The sequence below is a fragment of the Synchiropus splendidus genome, chromosome 4 (genome assembly GCF_027744825.2).
Source record: "Synchiropus splendidus isolate RoL2022-P1 chromosome 4, RoL_Sspl_1.0, whole genome shotgun sequence".
NCBI classification, from domain to species: Eukaryota; Metazoa; Chordata; class Actinopteri; order Syngnathiformes; family Callionymidae; genus Synchiropus; species Synchiropus splendidus.
This window is the reverse complement of record NC_071337.1, coordinates 14,425,319-14,444,678: the sequence shown is the minus strand read 5'-3', so window position 1 is coordinate 14,444,678 and position 19,360 is coordinate 14,425,319. Positions and strand designations below refer to the sequence as shown.

At 40.4% G+C, this 19,360-nt stretch overlaps 1 protein-coding gene across 1 annotated transcript; it reads right to left on the bottom strand.

Moving 5' to 3' along the window:
- Positions 1-6,616: 6,616 nt before the first annotated feature.
- On the bottom strand, positions 6,617-18,311 carry triqk (triple QxxK/R motif containing). The gene is made up of 4 exons (XM_053863348.1): positions 18,154-18,311; positions 16,280-16,354; positions 13,253-13,338; positions 6,617-6,827 (listed from the first exon to the last, which is right to left on the bottom strand). Exons 2-4 carry the CDS (start codon positions 16,338-16,340, stop codon positions 6,720-6,722), a joined length of 255 nt encoding a protein of 84 aa, XP_053719323.1. The 5' UTR covers positions 16,341-16,354; positions 18,154-18,311; the 3' UTR covers positions 6,617-6,719.
- Positions 18,312-19,360: the final 1,049 nt, after the last annotated feature.

Here is a 19,360-nt window from a genome sequence, read left to right as displayed (position 1 = left end):
TCCCCAGGGAGCTGAAGGACAAGGATGTCAGCTGCTGCTTCCAGCTTCAGCCAGTAACAGGAACTGGCTATGATCCAACATGCGTGTGTGTGTGTGTGTGTGTGAGAGAGAGAGACGAGTGTGCGCGCGGTCACAGAGGCCAGGTGCAGGGAAGCCCAGGTGTTCCACTGTGAGGAACACAATGAGCGTGTGCAAACATGGATGGACAGACAGGCAAATGGAGAGGAACCGGCATCAGAGAGCAACACCTGTTGAGCACCTGGCCGAGCCACACTGATTATGAAAATACCAGAGGCCAACACACAACACTGTTTCAGATACTTTGGACATGTTTGAAACCCACATAATAAATATAGTGACCTTCATCATCGTCTGAAATGCTCAAACTTTTGTCTTCCCACCCCAAGTCCTTCATCAGTGTGTCATCCAGCGCGGCATCTGGGATTAGGGATGCAACACGAGGACGTGGAATCACAGCAGAATCCACTAAGTCGGACATTACCACGCACCTCACACAGCACAGGGGAGAAGCTAATCCAGTGCACAGCTGAATCCTGATAACGCATTCACAGTGCACATGGGCGACAGAGGTCAGCTGGGACTTCAAGAGCAGAGAGCTGAAGTTTCTCCAGGCTGATGGACAAACTGAGATGCTGGTTCAATGCCATGACTCTTCCGAGCAAAACAGGCCAGTGTTACGCAGCAAAATATCAAATACCCAGCTGAGCCATGTGAACTGGCAAATAGACCTATCAGCTGGAAATTACATACATTTTCAAAACAATTTCATACACTGACTTGAAACATATAGTTTGAAAAGAGATTTCAAGACGCAAGTTTGAAAGAATAGAGTTGAGGACACTGCCAAAGGCCCATTATTATTATTATGCTATATAATAATAATAATAATAATAATAATAATAATAATAATAATAATAATAATAATAATAATAATAATAATAAATAAATAACTTAAGCTGTCGACACTCATCATGATCTGCAACACTTGAAGACCTTGTTGCTATATTGAGTGCCAAGTTTTAAATCCAGATTTCTCAGCACTCTCAGGAAATGTAGCATTGTAATGCAGTCGTGTCAGACTGTTTGTTTTGTTAATATTGCCTCTGTGATGGAGTTAAAATGACTTCACTTATTCAGAACCAGATGGATGTTTGTCACATGTATATAAGCTTTGTTTTCTTTCAAACGCAAGCCTGACTCCCCAGTGAGTCCTTGAATTAAACTCATGTAATAAGGATCAAATGAAACGCTAGCGATGATACGGCATTGTCAGCAGAAAACTGAGTTCCATCAAACATTTGGTACTAATGCATTTTATTATCATTAATTACTATTTTTTTCAATCAGTATTACATCGATGGACAGTGCATAAAACAGGGAGCGACCCTTTAATCTGTTATTTCAGAGACACACCATTAAAAATTATGAATTTGCTTTGCAACTTCTGTCGAGGATCAGATCAGAGGAAAGTAACAACCCGGCTCTTTCAACTGTGAGCTTTAGAGAAACAAACAAGTAAAACACTGTGTTAATCCACATTAATGAGCCAACAAAACAGCACCAGCGGCAGCTTCTGAAGTGGAACGTAACATTTCTGACGGCATCATGTAGTAGGTGACATGAATGATGAGCTCAGCTTCTTCTTCATCTCTTTCATATAAGAGCAGCATTTTGTGTGCTGGGAAAGAATGATGAGCCTCTGTCAGAGTGACTGCAAGGAGAAAAATGGAGTCAAAATGCGTGTGTGTGTGTGTGTGTGTGTGTGTGTGATAAAGATAGGCGCTAAATGAGCTCCTAGCAGGACTGACCCTCCTCACTTCACGCTGGTCCGTCAAGAGAGCGAGCGCTCCACTGGAGCATGACCACAGGCCTGGTGTCGAATACCCAAAATACATCCACACATATGAACATAGGCCATACGAGAGCATGCTCCCAAATCCAGGAAGAAAAACAACACACCCACGTTCAAGTCATTTTTTTTTGTTTTATCAAAATAAGTCAAGTTAAATCAACCCAACAGAAACTCAACATTTGCCTACCATACTATGAAAAATCATGTGGAGGACTGAGAGAGAGGCACCCACATGTTTGACCAAGAAAAGGATGGTGTGCAACAAGTCTGCCACGCATGCAGTGGAATGAAGATGGCGTCCAACCACACAATGTTTTCGCCCTCTCTTTGTCTTATCAAGGCAATTCCTTTCCAGCATTTCATATGTAATTGTTGGCAGCAGCATTACGTAACTCCTACACACAATATGAACAACTTCCCATCTGTTAGAAAGAATAGATAAAGTCATTCAAAAGAGCACTAATGGTAACGTAGACTAAACTTTGCTCCCATTAAAAGCTCGCTTGGTTAAGGCACATGCCGAGTGACATATACGTCATCTAATGATTCTTTATGCCAAAAATAATACAGCATAGTGATAGTCATACAAGAGAGCTGAAGTTCTGGATTTTCTTTGAGGCCGTACTGTACCATCCATTATGACAGGAGAAAAATCTGGTCTACACCTTGTTTGCTTGTTACCATGCTAGCTCTTTGTTAAACTGAATTCAGTGGCCTTTCCTGAGCAGATGCAGCACACTACATTATAACAACACTGACATCTAGGTTTGTGTCTTTGATATTCCCATGGCATAAAATATTGTTGGGAAAAAGTTGCCTTTTGCGCCCTATACTGTCGACAAAGGTAAAAAAAAGGGGGAGGTTGGAGTTAGGGAAGCCATGGGATGGCGCTCCATTTATGCTTTTTAGTCACGTTACCGTCACTAAGGAGGAGTAAGGGGTTTTAGCAACTGACATCTAACATGGTTCAGTGGAGAGAGCTTCCGTACGCCCCACGCATTCCCACAACCTGTTTATTTTACAGGAGTAAAAAGTGTTTTTTTTGTTTTCCTATGTCCATGCGCAATGCTCCATGTGCCCCTTCGAGACACGCACTAGGAACACCACACAGGAAGGAAAAAATTCTTTTAAACCACTGAAACAGCGATGCATATGCGTCAACATGCAACGCTGAAGGGGCCTTCAGCATCAGCACCACTTTCCCAACATCAATATATTATGTCATGGGAGCGAGGATGGGTTGCACTTCCACATCTTGTGCTGTTGTATAACTTAGCATGGAAGCAAAACACTGCGAACAAAAAGCACCGCTCCAGCTACATCATGAGCGGCGCCCACTCCCGGTGTGTGGTCCAGTTTGCCAACAGAAGCAGTCACAAGTCACGTCTCCGTAAACACTTATACATGTGTGACAACACTTCCAATCTCCCCTAAAACCTGGAAATGTGCGAGACGGCAGCATACTCTCGGCACCTTCCCTGGTTTGGGCCGCAGCATCATCACTCTTAGTGACACGTCTTACATGACTAATGAGAGGGACGGGCGCGCCAGTGTCTCGCTCGTTTGTCAGTGGACGGAAGGTAAGTTTGGGTCCGGACTCCTGTGGAACACCGCGGAGGTCACGCTCGGTGCTCGTGGAACGTCTCTGATTAATCGCCTCGGTTTGACTAATGGAGACCAGACGTACGCGCAACACTGTCAATTAGCGCAGAGGATGAATACCGATGTCACATTTGAGCCCAGCTGCTGCCAGTTAGAGCCACATTTTCCAACAAAAACATTCAGAAACACATCTGTCTGTCTGCATTCATCGACGCCAGCAGCCGCTCGCTGAGTCTCAGATGCTTGTTACGAAACAGTTTGAAAATATGAACCAAAGCAATTTGTTTACATCAGGACTCAGCTGTGGATTTATTCACAAGGTTCCATGGTATTATAGTTTGAAAATAAAATAATAAAATAAATAAATAACATGACAGGAAATGTGGTGATATTCTTACGAAATCCAAGGAGATTTCTATTGATATTAAGTGTTGATCTGTTAGAAGATGGTGACTAAGTCAACCTGAATAAATTCAGTAACCGTCTGGACACTTTTATTTTCATTGCTCTAATAGCGACTCAGGTAGTGTTGCTGACTATTTCACTTTAAGTGCACCTCTTAGGTAATTAACAGGAATTAATAATAGCAGCTGTCCAGTCCTTAGAAGGTCAGAGTGGAAATGCTCGCTGTTCTGTCCATCTCATTTCTGTAAGTTATTCTTTTATTATTTTTATACTTTTTTTTTTTTACTTCCACCAAAGGAGGTTGTGTTTTTGCTAGAGTCTGTCTTAATAATAAAACTCATAAGAACAAATTTCCAGTCAACTCCGCACGGCCCACGCTTCAGTGTCAACCTTCTCAATTTCTTCCAGGTTTTGTGGATGACACAGTCCATCTGAACTCACCTGAATTCTACTATTAATGATAACAATATTTTAAATGCTTAAAAAGGAATCAGCACAGGACAATAGCATTGGGTCAAAATCATAATGTGGGTTGAAATGAGCTGCTGTGATGGTTTGTAGTATATTACTAGTGTTAGTCTGGCTTCTTTGAAAAACAAAAATATTATTTTTCTAAACAATTTAAATATCTTTTTCTATCTTTAAACTTGATTCCATTTTATATATATTTGTATGTATTATATGAAAAAATATTCTTATTCTTATTCACACTTTTTGGCACCTTTTGCCCCCACATATTGTTTTTTATAACAATTCATATAAAAGCCATGTAAATGAAAATGAACCTTATAAAATCAAATGTAAATGCTATAATGACAAGAAGGCATGAAACAACCCCCACCATGTAATTTCTTTCTTTCTTTGAATCATATTTCTGACAGAATAATACACAAAAATAAACACCCCACAGATCTGATTGACTGATGTTGTGATTCACATTTCTCGGTTACAGTTCATGTCATTCATGACGTGGTTTTAGTCAGAAGAAAATATCAGATTTGTTTGGAGTTGGTTTGTATACGGCAATGGATAAGCAGTCACACAGCTAAAGGTCCAACTGAATATCTATTGTGACATGTGATTGGCACACGGAGGCAGAGAAGAATAGGGAAGAACCAAGGTCAGATGAAAGCCACGGGCTAGCGCTACAAGAGCAGGTTTATCATAATGACTTTCTTGACATTCAGTCTTTGACAAGAGGTTAGAGGTCATGGGAGAAACGAGGAAAGAGGAAGCCGTGGGATAAAGAGGCAATGATAATGCTTTATATTTCTGAGCGCAGAAACATGAGATATGGGAAATTAATACAAGGACACACACACACACACACACTTCTTTTTACTCATTATTCATCTGTGGCATTTACATTCAAATGAAAGAACAGGATCATATTTGTAATGCTAAACCTGCAGTTGCCTCCGAGTGGGCGAGAATGTGAAGTAGGAAATGTGTTGTTCAGTATTCCGCACACACCTTCAATCAGGCAGCAGCTTTGTGGATTCTAATCTCACACTCTGTGATTCCCAGATATGCGGGGAGAGATGTTTGTGCGCTGGAATGTGAGTGTTTGTCTCGGTTTGACTTGAGCTCCAGTGGAAGCTCTGCGTCTCTCCATTAAATGCAAGTGACGTGACCCTGCGAAAATAATTAGCGGGATTTCATTCTGAGCAGAAGCTAATTAAGTTTGCCAGTTTATGGTTTGAGGGTAAATTGGGCTTTTCTGAAGTTACTGAAGCCAGTATTGCTGCCAACTCCAGTTCTCACATTCAGTCTTCCTCTGACATAATGTAACCGAGATATTGTTCCTATTGCAAAGGAGCCAAACTCTGACAAAGAAACCCCAAACTCAAGCAAACTATGGAGACGCTTTTTATTTCTTCAAGTTTTCACAGCCATCTTCGAGGGTGAATGATGTATTTTAACTCATCTATTCAAGTCACGGCACGTTCAGTTCTGATGCCATCATCACCAATTTTGCGATGAACAGAATGTCTCCAGTCAAATAAGCATCATTCATTGTCATAAGAAAAAAAGAAGATTGATTTCTGCTTCCCTTTCCTCACGTCAGATTCACTGCAACACCAGGTATTTTCGTGCGTGTCTTCAGAGTAAATTCATACCATTAAATTTAACTTCCTTTTTGGTCATTTAAGCAGCAACATCTGAGCAGGAAAAAAAGAAAATAAACGCACAAACCATAAACTCCCAATATTAATGAAGTACTTCTTGTTTTTTTTTTGCATTTATAGAGTGAGATAAACAGCTGGTACTGGAAAGAAAACACGGTAATAAGGCTCTCATAACACATGACAAGAAACAAATGTTTAAATTCAAGAGGCATTCTATTTCATAGTGTTCAAATAGATGTCATGTTGTGAATTTTTTTACTCTGTACCACACCGTGATCAAGAGTGAAACAACAGCTCTAGCATAAACCAAGAAATAACAAATGACTCCTGAAATAAGAAAATTATAAAAGCATCGTCTGTTGTCTGTTGCGTCACTTCCCCCTCATACTTACAGTTTACTATCGCCCTATAAAGTGATTCATCACGTTACACTTCATCATTATGAATGGGAAATAATGACAACTATAAACAACTATAAACACACATATTGGTAATAAAGTTTAATATAACATACACTTTTGGATGAAGAATCCAATTCAAAACGACAGAAATGAACAGTGGAAGGTAGTGGACAGCAAATAGAAAAGTAAAAAAGTCACATTTTAGGTTTGTGTAAAGATTTTTTCAGATTTTTTTTTCAAATTCAACACTTCAGTTTAACCTCATTTGAGTGGAAAGTGCAGGAGGACAGAAGCGGAGTAGAGACATCACTAGTCCATGTCCACGTCCAGGTTAATCTCGGTGCTCAGGTTGAGGTAGAAGAAGGCGTAGATGCACAGAAAAAACAACAAGATTGCAGCAACCACCAGGAAAGCATCCTGAAAGCAGAGAGAAGTTCTTGGTCATTTCCTTTTCCTTCTTCTTTCAATGTGGATTTGAACGTTTCTATTTGTCATCAAAATATTTTTCACCGAAAACATTACAAAAAATAAATAAATAAAATCAAACAACAAGGTTGACAATAAGAATACTTTAGTTTCCAGAAGCCTTGGTGAACCAAGAACCAAGAAGTTTTTTTGACCTTGCTTTCATTGTTTTAAGGAAATACAGAAACAGCTGAGAACATGATGAATAACAAGAAAAATGGACACACAAATAAGTCTTCTCCTCAGGATTTTTTTCTCAGTGGAAAGTGACTACCTGTGGTCAAAGTTTGTTGCTGAATACACATCACCATCCACATGAGGACCAATACAAAAGTAAAAGCCATCTCTGTACTAAGTCACCAAGTGTCTCTTCTTTATCTGACAGTCCAACAAAATGCCAAATGGTGGCAGCAACAGTGATGACACACTGGATCCTGGATTCTTTCACCGTACAGATCAGAAGTGCAGCACGCCACACCTCACTCCTCACCTCAGCCCGACTTGCTACCTCATACATGGTCTAAACAATGTGCTGGTTTACTTTTGAGCGGAACTGTTGAAATGAAAAAAGGTTTGTGAGGCAACAGCGTCTCATAAGGAAACAGAGCCTCTACAAACACAAATGGCCCATTTCCTCTCTTAATTATGGCACAAATACACTCCTTCCAAAAGAGTGTTTTTCAGCTTGAAGGTGGATATTCTGGAGTGCTGGTTCATTATGTGCTGCTCTCACACAATCTTCATCAGCTGGAGTTTCATTAGGGCCACTCAGAGTTATTATTCTGAGTTATTCTAGTTATTCTTTATCAAGAGAACTCATTAGCAGCAAACTTTCTAATCAACACTGGAGAGCTTGGAGGGCTTGAAAGAGGGAGGATAACTCTCTGATTAATCCCAAAACTCTTTCACTGCGGCTTGAAAAGAACCGTGTTACCATTTCATTCCACTGGAAACAGCAGGAAAAGCTTGGAAACAACCCAACAAATACATTTACACTCATGTCTATTCTCACCTCCACAGGGTGAAATATAAGCTTGTGTTTACCTCCAAAGCTCCGGAGGTTCATAGGTGTCTCTTAAGCATCCGTAGACATGTATGAGTTCACAGTAGGGATGGGCGATATGGACAAAAAAAGTTATCGCGATAAATTTTGTAATTTCGCCGAGAACGATAGTTATCCCGATAAATAAATTGTGTTGGACACACGACAGTCTCTCTTGAATCCAACATCATTATTTGTTTATGTTTAAATATAAGAGTTAAATAAGTGTAGAGATGACAAATTCAATGTTTCAGGTCTTTGGTGGAACCCAGTCGACTGCTCTGCCAGCTTTATTTAGGAGTTAAATTCAGCCGTCTGTCTGCTGTGTCTCATGGAGCAGTCACAGGACACATTTCCCAGATGCTTTTGAAGAAATATTAGAAATAATAGGAATGAATAAATGATCATTTAGTCATATTCTATTTTCTCGAAATCATTATACAAATTGTTAGTCCTTTGTTTTGTGTGATGAAAAACCTCTTCACAATTCTCTGTCCTAAAATGGTTGTTTTTCATTGCCTTATTGAAGATTTCACTAATACTTTGACCACTTTAGAATTTGTTGATGGTCCCTAACTGACGCGGGGGAGTCACATTAGCGCTGCCTGTCAGACCGTGTGTCCGCGCTCAGGGGACGTGGAAGAGGACGTCGCCGCCAATACCGGAGCAGAGGTCCGTCCAATATCCAACTATTTTCACTGCGGTGTTTTAATAAAACAAACACAGACCAGAGACTCAGAGTCGACCAATGTCATTGTCAAAGGTTCCCTGTATTTAAAATAAGTTTAAAACTACGATCGTGAGCCAAAGTCCACCACACTCTCCACAACAGTCGAAGGGCCGCAAAGCTGGGCGGCGCGACGCGCCATCGCACTCTCGACGTGTTCATGTCTGCAAGTCCAATGCAGCAAGTGAGCTGCGTGTTTATCGAATTTATCATGAGATGCAGAATTGTCATCGTGGAGATCGTGTTGGGCGGTTTATTGTGTACGGTAAGTTATGGTCCATCCCTCGTTCAGAGTGACTTTGTTTCCTTAGGCACTCTGACTCCCTCCCACAGACGACTCTTGAGGTGAATGCTTGTGAATGGTAGTCTGTCCTTACGACCCAGTGTTGTCCACAGTGGCCCCTGATTTGCCCCAAGCCTCTGGGATGAGCAATCCAAACAATCTCTGGCAATCCAAATGTACTGTATCAGAAATTAGCGGTCTCACTTTCTTCATGTAGTCAAGGCCAGATTAAAAAAAAAACTGTTCAGGTTAATGAATATGGGACATTCACTGATCCCGGAAAGCATCACATTTATTTTGATATTCCAAAATAGCTGTGGCTAACTGAGCATGGCTAGAGAGACATGTAAACACCGATGGTCAGAAGAGTGAACAGACATATAGAGGAAGCAAATAACAGGAGCGGGAGGGAAGCTGTGAACTTCAACAAAAAAGGAGATAGAGCTCCGAACGCCGGAGAAGGGGGAGCAGGGCTAATAATAATTCCTCTCTGATGAAAAGGCGGTGGTGGGAGGGGCGGAGAAGACAATTAAAAGGCGTCACAGCATCCTCCACTATCTGTGTACATGTAGCAGCGTCTAGTCATCAGCGGCTCTGCTCTTCATTAGCCTCAACCCACATTTATCTCCATCCCAGCAGCTGGCAAACAGCTTAAAGTCTAAACTTAATTGGAAAACTTTTAAATTTCACGCACTTTAGTTTCATATATTAGCCACCGGGCTATTATTTGATTCACTTTCTGTTGTGACTAGGCCTCAGAGAAAACACTGAGGTGTGATTGTTTTTCTTCTTTTATGTCTTTGAAATGAAAGGGAAAAACAATGAGGACTTTGTTTTTCTGCTGATAGTGCTGCGGAAAAAGTGTTTTGGAAAGTTGGTCGTAGGTCTGTGAACCATTGTTTAATATTCAACTCAGAATAAATAAAATATTGTCCGCTTAAAGTCATCTTATTTAAAGGACTAGATGTCAGGAGAGTTCTGAGATATCAGCAATTCTTTAAGAACCAGGGGCAGCTCTACTGTTTCTCATTTCTATTTGTTGTGGCAGAAGGTAGTAGGTCTTGAAATGGCCTCCATCATACAATCCATGCTTCCATCTTGGACAAAGACTAAAGACTAGTTTTTATCAAGCAGGACTCAAAACACCAGCTGGGAGGTCAACTCATAGTGGAGTCACATGCATGTCCTTTAGTTCAATACCTCCCAAAACATTGGCCCCGCTATTCAACATCAGACGCCATGTTTAAGGATTTTAATAAACAACACATTCACAATCCTAAGGATTCACATATTGATGGTTGTCATGTGGACTTTTACGTCCTAGGGTGAGACAGAAATCAGTCTTCAACACTGCATGGTGGTGCATTCAATGATGTTAAGTGTGACATTAACGCCTCACAGAACTGTCCAACAAGTTAAAAAAAATAATGTTGGGTTTTGGGTTAAGACACGGGGTGATGTTCCTAAAACATGCAACGTTTCAATACCATGTGACGTGGCATGTGTCATACTGCACATCATGTCATCATGAGTTTGACATGTGGCGCCACATTTTTGGCAGCATGAGTCGACCATTTTGGGGAAACACCACAGGAGGGGAAACGTCGGATTCCACTGAAAAGCTTAAAGCATCAAGTTGCTACGTGGAAGGCTTCAACATTGGATGCACACGACCATCTATCCATCCTCATCCGTTTATCCTTTGATGGGTCGCATCTCTAAGGGAGACGCCCACCACACATCGGAGAAAACTAATTTCAGCCACTTGTATAAGAGATCTTGATCTTATGGGAAGAAGATTGATCAGTAAATAGAGAGCTCTCTCTTCCACATAACGGTAGAGTGCAGTAGAGCAACTGCAATACTGCCCCTGCTGCGCCGATTTGCCAACCAATCTCCAAGTCCCTTACCCCCTCTCTCCAGAACAAGACCCCAAGATACTTAAAGGACACACAAGGCCACAGCTGTCAATATGTGAGGACAGTTGCAATAAACCGTGAGACACAGCCCATCTCAGAAACCTCATTCACTGTCAGAATCAGACGTCTGTGTATGTATGTGTTCATTACTGTTCCTTAGGACACAGGCATTTCCTCCTTTCCTTGGTATCTGCAATGTTCTCAAGTCAAAGTGGGGATGTGACCTGTTGATTTCCTAGCATCTTTGGTGCGACATATGTCCACATACATAGGTTGGAACTACAAAGTATTTATCACTGATCATGTTATCTGTAGAGTGAGTTCCATGAAAATGCCTGGTTCTGTCAACATATCGAAAATCTGTTGTTAAACTGGCTTATTTTTGTGACGTTAAATGTGAATAAGCTGAATGTTACTAATTCTGTCGAACACATAAAACATGGTGAGGCATTGGAGGGCCCCTTCTTAAGCAGCTATAAAGCTAAACTGCTTCACAAAATGAGAGACTAAGTTATCCTTTCAGCTTTTAAAACTTTCTGTCACTCCTTTTATGCGCCATTCTCTTTCTCTCAGCACAAGGTTTGAGAAAAAAAACAAAAAAAAAACAACAACAGGTGTCGGAAATCCATGCTGCTAATTATGGTTCCTCTCGCACCATCTCATTCTCAAATCTGCTGCCAAACTGTCCAGACTTCTCTCTTACTAAGACAGACTGTCCGGGCATCTGCCAGAATCTCGGTGCCCATAAGAAGGGAAGGAGAGAAGAGCTATCCTTGAGAAACTGGGGCATAAGAAAGCGATGTAAATCCTATTTTTTACCAAAGGAAAAACGACCCGGTCGTAAAGCAAGCGTGACCAAATATCCATTACATTTAGGCTGAATTTCAAACCTTCTTAAGGCCAAAAGATCCATGTCAATTCAATATCCTTCACCCAGAGGTATTTTTAATCCACCCTCTGAAAATTTCTCTTGTCTTGGGTATGGAAAAAACCTGAATTATTCATGAGCAATATCAATATTTCAAGATATGGACTAATCTAATTGGATTAAGGACGTGCTTAATGAGGCCTTGCATGTCTAAGAGATGCATATTTTAAAACCTGACCATTTCACCCAGTGTTAAATCGCAGAAGACGCCTACATTTCTCAGCCCTATGTTCCACCATGCGCTGAGCAGGAAAATGAAACCGCATTTCTCCCACACAATGCTCTTTTTGGGAAAAAAAACTATAGCCTGAAAATTATAATGCGATGTGCTTTGCTGGCAAATACCGCACAGTCGATTCCCTTTTTCCTTTCTGTATTTTGGCAAACTGTTTTACCAGATGGCAAAACAGGGGGAAGGTGTAGCAAATGAGATGACAAGAGCTTGGACCAGAACCTATGTCGTGTTCAGGGTTAAAAGAGGATCCACCTGGTGAAGTTGAGTCCCATCGATCTGCACAATATGCTCATGGCAGTCATGCAGTTCTTTGGCAAGTGGGTTCTTTGTACCATGAATGAGGGCCATCAGCAGGTTGTCAACTGTGTGGTGAAAGCAACAAGCCTGTTCTTGCTGGCATCCATTCAGGGCATTTAGCAGGAACGTGCACCCAGGACAGAACCTTGAGGCAAACCAGGGGAGTTGGTTCTCATCTAGACCCATTAGCTCTTTCTTTTGGGGGAATTTTAAAGCCAAATTTTGAAGTGTGCAGATCTTCTGATGGTTCATAAAGTTGACATATTTAAAAGCTTACCAAAAAGACTGTGAGGCTTCTCAAGCAGTGCAATGAGATACACCTTATGTTGAAAGGCACCAAAATGGTGCCAGACAAAAGGGCTGTTGATGCTAAGACAAGATCATCGCGTGAAATTGTCGCGCCCCCACGTTTTTGGAGAGAAGAAGGAGAACGGTCGGTCGTTCTCCACTTTTAAGATTGGGTTTCTCAAGGGTAACTCGTCATGTTGAGAGATTGTGGAGAGCAGCCAATTGATAGGTGGGTATCATTACAGTGGGTGAGAAATGGAAGAAGAACGGAAGCAATATCCTGAAGAAGGTCAGATGAGATGGGGTGATATTGAGAACCTGAGCAGGAGATTGAGAGATGAGTGGTTAGAGGACAGAAAAGTACCCTGGCTTTTTGTTCTAAACGCTTGAGAAATTGGCCACACAGATGGTGGGAAAAAAATGGTGCGCTGGGGCTTCATGTGGAGGGGAGTTTTGTTGGGATTTCATTCTAAACTATTGGTCTTTTGTAGTCTTCAGTGCTGGTGTGAACAATGGAATCAGCCTAATGTTTATCCCGACGTATAACACTAAGAACAAAGATTCTGGCATTTTGCAAGGAAAAAACATCTCCTTCACTGAAAAATATTGTTTTGAAAAAAGGGCAGAAGATATGCCCATGCGGAGATAAAAGTCTTACCCTGAATCCAGAGGTGTTCTTCTTGGCTTCGGCTTTCAGACGTGTGGCCTTGAGCACTGTCTTCGTCTTTTTGTAGTCTTGTTTCCCTAAAGAAAAAGAAAAATTATGGAATTGTTGTTTTTAGTCTGCACATTATGCCACATTTCTCATTTGTTTTATTCAATTGAACTGAACCCAAGACTAGAACAACAGCAGGTGATGGGCGGAGCAGGTGCTGAAGGCAGTATTAAGGCTCTTAACGTTTTATTAGGATTTTTTTTTGCCATGTTATTTAGTTATGAACTGATGATTAACCACTACACACCTGCGTCACATGACTAGGACCTCGTGTTTGTATTGGCAGCCCTGCTTGTCTGAATTGGCGCCTCTGCTATCGCGGCTTTAAGTATCCTCAACTCAGAATGGAAGCAACTTTCAGATACCTTTTCAGGTGAGCATCAAAGACCTAGTGGAGCACATACTTTCCTCCTAACTCCAAAAAAATGTGCCGCTGTGGAGTCATGAGACACCTTGACATTCACGGCTCCTCCTTGTTATGAACCATTGCATTTACCTACTAATGGTGTCTAACTGAGACTGAGGTCACGGCTCTTTTCTTTTCTTGTGCAATTATTCTGCCCAACATAAGCGGACAGGTAGGGGCTATTATGAAAAAGGAGCTGGTGTGATTAAGCACTCAGCGATCGACGGAGACAAGCCTGATTTCAATGTCACACAAATTGGTCATTAAGGCCAGGCATTATAAAGACAGCCAAGAGGAGAAGAAAATAACAAGACACGCCACTCACAGTCCAAAGACATGGCTACGAAGCCACAAGTTTCCGCGGCACACTTTTTTTTTTCTAAATCCTCTAATGCCAGGGATCGACTCTGTGGCGTAATTGCAACATTTCAGTGTAGAAACTTATTAGAGGACGGTATGATAATTGGTGAACTCCTTCCACACACAATGCAGACCTCATTAGAAGAGTAGTGCACCAAATGCTGGTCTGAAAGACCAGCTCCTATTATGAAGGCTCGCAGGCATCTTTTGTCTGGATTTTTAAGTTCACAATAGGATTCACTCGCTGGACCTATCCCCACAGAGCAAGCAGATAACAAGCCTGGCATTTTAAATTCTTCTTCAGGAGTCGGTCAGGAAATGGAAACAGTCCCGGGCGGCATCAATTACCAGACACGATAACATTCTTCAAAACACTGCTAGCCACAGGACACGATTTAATACTGGAGTTAGTAAACTGCACTTATTAAAAGCAAGGAAAAGTTGGGGTTTTTTTTTGTGGAAAAGGAAATACATCAACCGGCTGTTGTCGGCTGCAGTTGTTGAATCGTTTTAATATACAATAACAACAGCTTGGGTCGGCTTCCTAAATGATATTGCACTCAGTGACGCCGGGCAACATAAGCCGTTGCCAACCACCACCTGCATAGGCAGTTCACATGATCATTGTTCGTCGGCCACCTCAGTTAAACCAACATCCATTGCAATTAAGCAGGAGAAAAATGACAACTGTCACAGCACGTCTGTTTTTCAAAGTGGCGAATCCTGCAGCGAGGCACGGCACTTTCCAGACTATAATGTACAACTCTAAATCATCCTCAGGTGCGAGTGGCGGTCTGTCTGTATGTGCCCAGTGTGATGGGCTGAACATCCATTTTGGGGCCCTTGCTCGAGATCCTCCACCAAGCAAAATTAAATCAAATGTTAAAAAAAAAAACAGAAAAAAAAAACAGAATTCCAGCTCCATTGATATGAATGCTAACTGGTCTTTTTGATATTACTAATTTGTGATACACTTGTGTGCCTTAGTTAGATGTTAAATGCTGAATTGTGACCAGATCAATTACAATAAATACATGAAAATTAATGTTCATTTCGTATAAGTTTAGATTAAAAGAATTTGAACGTTGTCATCGACTTCATGGTTCGGGATTTGAACATTTGAAATAATAATAATAATTCAAGATTCAACACAATGCATGTTTGGATTTTGAAACTATATCACTTGTTTTTTTAAAACAGTAATTTCAAGGTGAAATGACCAGGATGAATGAGACCGTGACAGATTAACTTGACTCAACAGCCTTTTGACTGTTACTGCTTCAGTTACTGAATGGACATGGCGATCATCAACATCTTCTTCCAGGCCAGTCTCATTCACAAGGCACATCTTGGACAAAAATGCATGGTGACGGTAACAACTGCTTTTAAAACATCAATTTGAATTCAATGATAAAAATGTAAAACACAAATAAATATATCTCCATATGAAACGGTGTATGGTCAGCTGAAGTCTTGTGGACTAGGCAGACAGACTTTGTTTGAATACCCGCTACCTACTGAGGTGCGGCACATGCTGTCGTTGCCTAGCTACAGAAAATTTTCCGCACAAGCACTTAAACTGAAATAGTGTACAGCTCAGTTTATATACGACTCTGCATATAAAAAACAGTTTGATCCAGATGATCCTGACAAGCAAATTACAAAAAAAATCCCTACTGGCCGATGTAGTGTCTTAATAACTCAGCCATCAAAATCATTTACAATGAAATAATACACATTTATTAAGACACACATAAAACCTGGCCTGTGAGCACCATAACAAATATTCATTTTGTCAAACACTGTATTAATATTTTTCACTTTTGAAGCGACAGTTTATTTTTTCATTACTGCACGTATTGTTTTTGCGCTGTGTCCTTAAAATCCAACTGCTTCTTGCTTATATGATGAAAATTAAATTGACTTAGTAGAAATTACAGACCATTTTGTCAATAACTTTGTAGTATAACTGATAACTTTAACAGGCCCTTTGTCAGAGAGGTTGGGGGTTGAAGATACGGTGTGATAAAGGGTCAGTCTGGAAAGTTAAAAAAAAAAAGTTTGTGTTTACTTGGTGGTACTGCTGTCCCTACTTCAGTCTTCATTTGAGTTCTTTTTTTTATAATTGTATATTTATATTCACACATATCCAGACACAAAGTGAAAAGGACATCTATTAGACAGCTAGATGGATGGTCACTCACCAATCTGTTTTCTGTACTGATCAACAGGTAACTTGGTCGCACTGGCATCCTTCCTCCCCATTCTTCTTCTTCAGCCTAACAGAAACAGAAAAACAGGAATTCATTTCCCATATTCCAAGCTCAATCGCAGCGACACAGCTGATCATTCATCACACATTAATCCAGCTCCATTTCACACAGTGGTGATAAAATGTTCGAAGGGGATTTCAGTTAATACACGATCATATACCGAGCGCAGTCTCTCACTTCTGATCAGACAGATGGTTTATCTTTCACATACATCTGCTTGACATAATTAAATTAATTCTCGCCACCTTCCATGTGTCTTCTTCTCACAGCGTGAGCACTTCCTATTCATCTCATTTAGTCTTACACCATTTTCCTTCACTCCAGGAGCGCTCCTTGATTACTTTGACAGCGCGCAGGAAAGATCATAAAAAGATGAGCTGGAAATCAGTTTAAATTACATCCTTCTGTTGCATATATAGGATGGATATCATCTTTGAATACTGATCCATTTACTTGGCATACATCAGAACCGACTCATATTAAAAACTATTCATGGTTTAAAAAATGTAAAAACAAATAACAACAAACAAAACCCAAGCCAAACTGTATTTACAGCTTTAATTTTGAGCAAAGCAAAAGCAACTCCTAATTGTGTCATTTGACCTTTTGTGTTCCGATTTTAACAGAATTAACAAATCGAAACTCAATATTTAAAGGTCCACAAACAACAATGATAAATTGAAATGAGTGTTTCCACTGTGACAGGAAGGTAGATGAGAAAGTGGGTGTGCAGAGAAGAGAACTCAGAAACAGAAAATGGAAAGGCAAAAAAGCCTCTCTGTGTATCCAACAGGAACAAGAGTGTTGGAGGCATCACCGGGGAATAGAGGAAAGAGAATGAATTAGCATGTTGAAGGAGTGTGGCTGGCTGCCTCTGCTGACGGAGAGCTTCTCATGGGAGAACGCCGCAGCCTTAGAAGACTCCACATTTTACCTTACAATCAAATGCACTGTTTCTTTGTTGCATTTTGAACACTGTTAATGCCAACAGGAGGAGGAGGAAGAGGAGGAGGAGGATTACAGTCATTGTCTCTCAGCAGTAGGAAAGTACTATCAGCATTTTACAGGATTTCAGAGGAGAACAATGGGATGAGAAAATATCCAATTGCAAAGCACATATCTGCTGTAGGAGAATGTAAGGTTGAATATAAAAGCAGCAAAAAGGCTCTATACCATAAACAACTATGCAACACAACATTCAATGATATACATTTTTATTAGTAGTCCAAAAATAGCATCATTATTATTAGTTTTTAAATCTGTTCTAATGTGCACATCACAAAGGTTGTGAAAAAAAAAAACTAGATTAGATACCATTGTTTATCAAAAAGGTTGTGATTCACCTCTCGATTATTCTAATGTAACACTTTGTAAACTGTATGACATTATGTAAAACCTTTGCTTGAGCTCTGAAATGCTTGTTCACTGCATTGCTCTTTACGATTGTTATGAATCTATTTTAATCTCTATTCTCTACCATTGTATCATTCTAATCCTGCAGATGCCACATTGTTTTCAGCTAAATAGTTCAAATAATTTCAAAATAAAAACATTTGTTTTCAACGTCAAAACTTCGATTTTTCAGTCATTAAACTGTAAACTTTCTTCTGTAATGGATGAGTGTCGCGATTCTCTATATCCCTGATGAGCTCAGTTTTGTTTAGACAAAAATATAAAAAAGTTACCGATAGCGTCCCACATACTTTTTTTTTTTTGGCTAAATGCAACTATAACATCAATGCACCAAAAAATAGATGTGCAGAACACTATTTTCAACTGTCTGCTGCATAAACGCAAATACTTACACTTTTCCAATGAATCCAGAATTTCCCGATCACTTGCCCTGCTTTTGCATGATAAGTGGAGTCATAGGTTTGAAGACACGTCAACAAAAAATCAGTTTATTGCACTTTGGTCCTCATTTTCAGTCCAGGATGCCAACACACCACCGCGTCTGTTTAACTTCCTGGTCGACACGTCAGCACGGGCGACAGACAGCCTCGTCGTCCAATCAAACGCTGACACCAGAAAACACTGGTCCTATAGCAACGGATGAAGGCGGATCTGCCAGATAACAGATTTTCAGCATGTGAATTGCACTGATTATACTAATTATAATGCCTTTATTCTATTCTTTATTCTGTGGTTAGTGGTACAGTTATTTTACATTGCTTATCTTACATAAATGAACTATCTCTTGTATTGATTGAAACACTATTATCATGAAACAATCCACCATTGCTAAGAAACAAATAACTAATTGTGTATTACCCTCTACTTACTATTCAAGGAAACAACCTCATCAAAGCAGAGTAATCTCACTCTGCGATTCATTTGATTTTCATTAGTCTTTTTTCTAATACATTTTTCCTTTGTTTTCCGTGTGGATTTTTATTTCCCTCTAATTGCGTTCAGCCCCAGCGCTGCCTGCGGCTCTGTGTCGATGACGGCTAGACTTGCCACCGCTTGTAACTTATTGAAGTTCAAAATGATTTTCTGCTCTCCCACGGGCATGCTATTTGCATGCACACAGCAGTTACTAATAGATGTAATCTACTTCTAATGTCCCCACATTGTGTTTTATTGAAACTCCCATTGATAGGGAGCATTTGAACAGTTTTGTTTGACAGATGAATATTGTTATGTGTCGAGTTACACAGAGCACAACCATGGAGATAGATACAGTCTTGTTTTAGGCCAGGCCACGACAAAATCTCAGTACCTTGTGGGTGCCACTCACTTATATCAGAGATATTAATCATTGTGGCTCTCAACACTGCCAAACAAAAACATCATTAAGATGGATGAAATTGTGTGTTAATATGGCAACTCCAAGCAGCATGAGTGTAGTTCACGCAGATCTCCGTGTTCTTTTGTTGCGCTGAATGTGTGTGATTAATTTCTCCCGTAGAGTGAAACAAATCAACGTGCTGTGCCTGTCAGACTGACGGAAATAAAAAGCATTAGTAAGTAAGTAAGTAAAGTTTATTTAGTGTCAACAGCTTGTGAGGC

Coding starts and splice junctions, on each gene's coding strand:
- triqk (XM_053863348.1), bottom strand. CDS start 16,340: ATGGGGAGGAAGGATGCCAGTGCGACCAAGTTACCTGTTGATCAGTAC. Junction 13,339..16,279: donor TCAGTACAGAAAACAGATTG/GTGAGTGACCAT, acceptor CTTTTTCTTTAG/GGAAACAAGACTACAAAAAG. Junction 6,828..13,252: donor AGAACACCTCTGGATTCAGG/GTAAGACTTTTA, acceptor CTCTGCTTTCAG/GATGCTTTCCTGGTGGTTGC.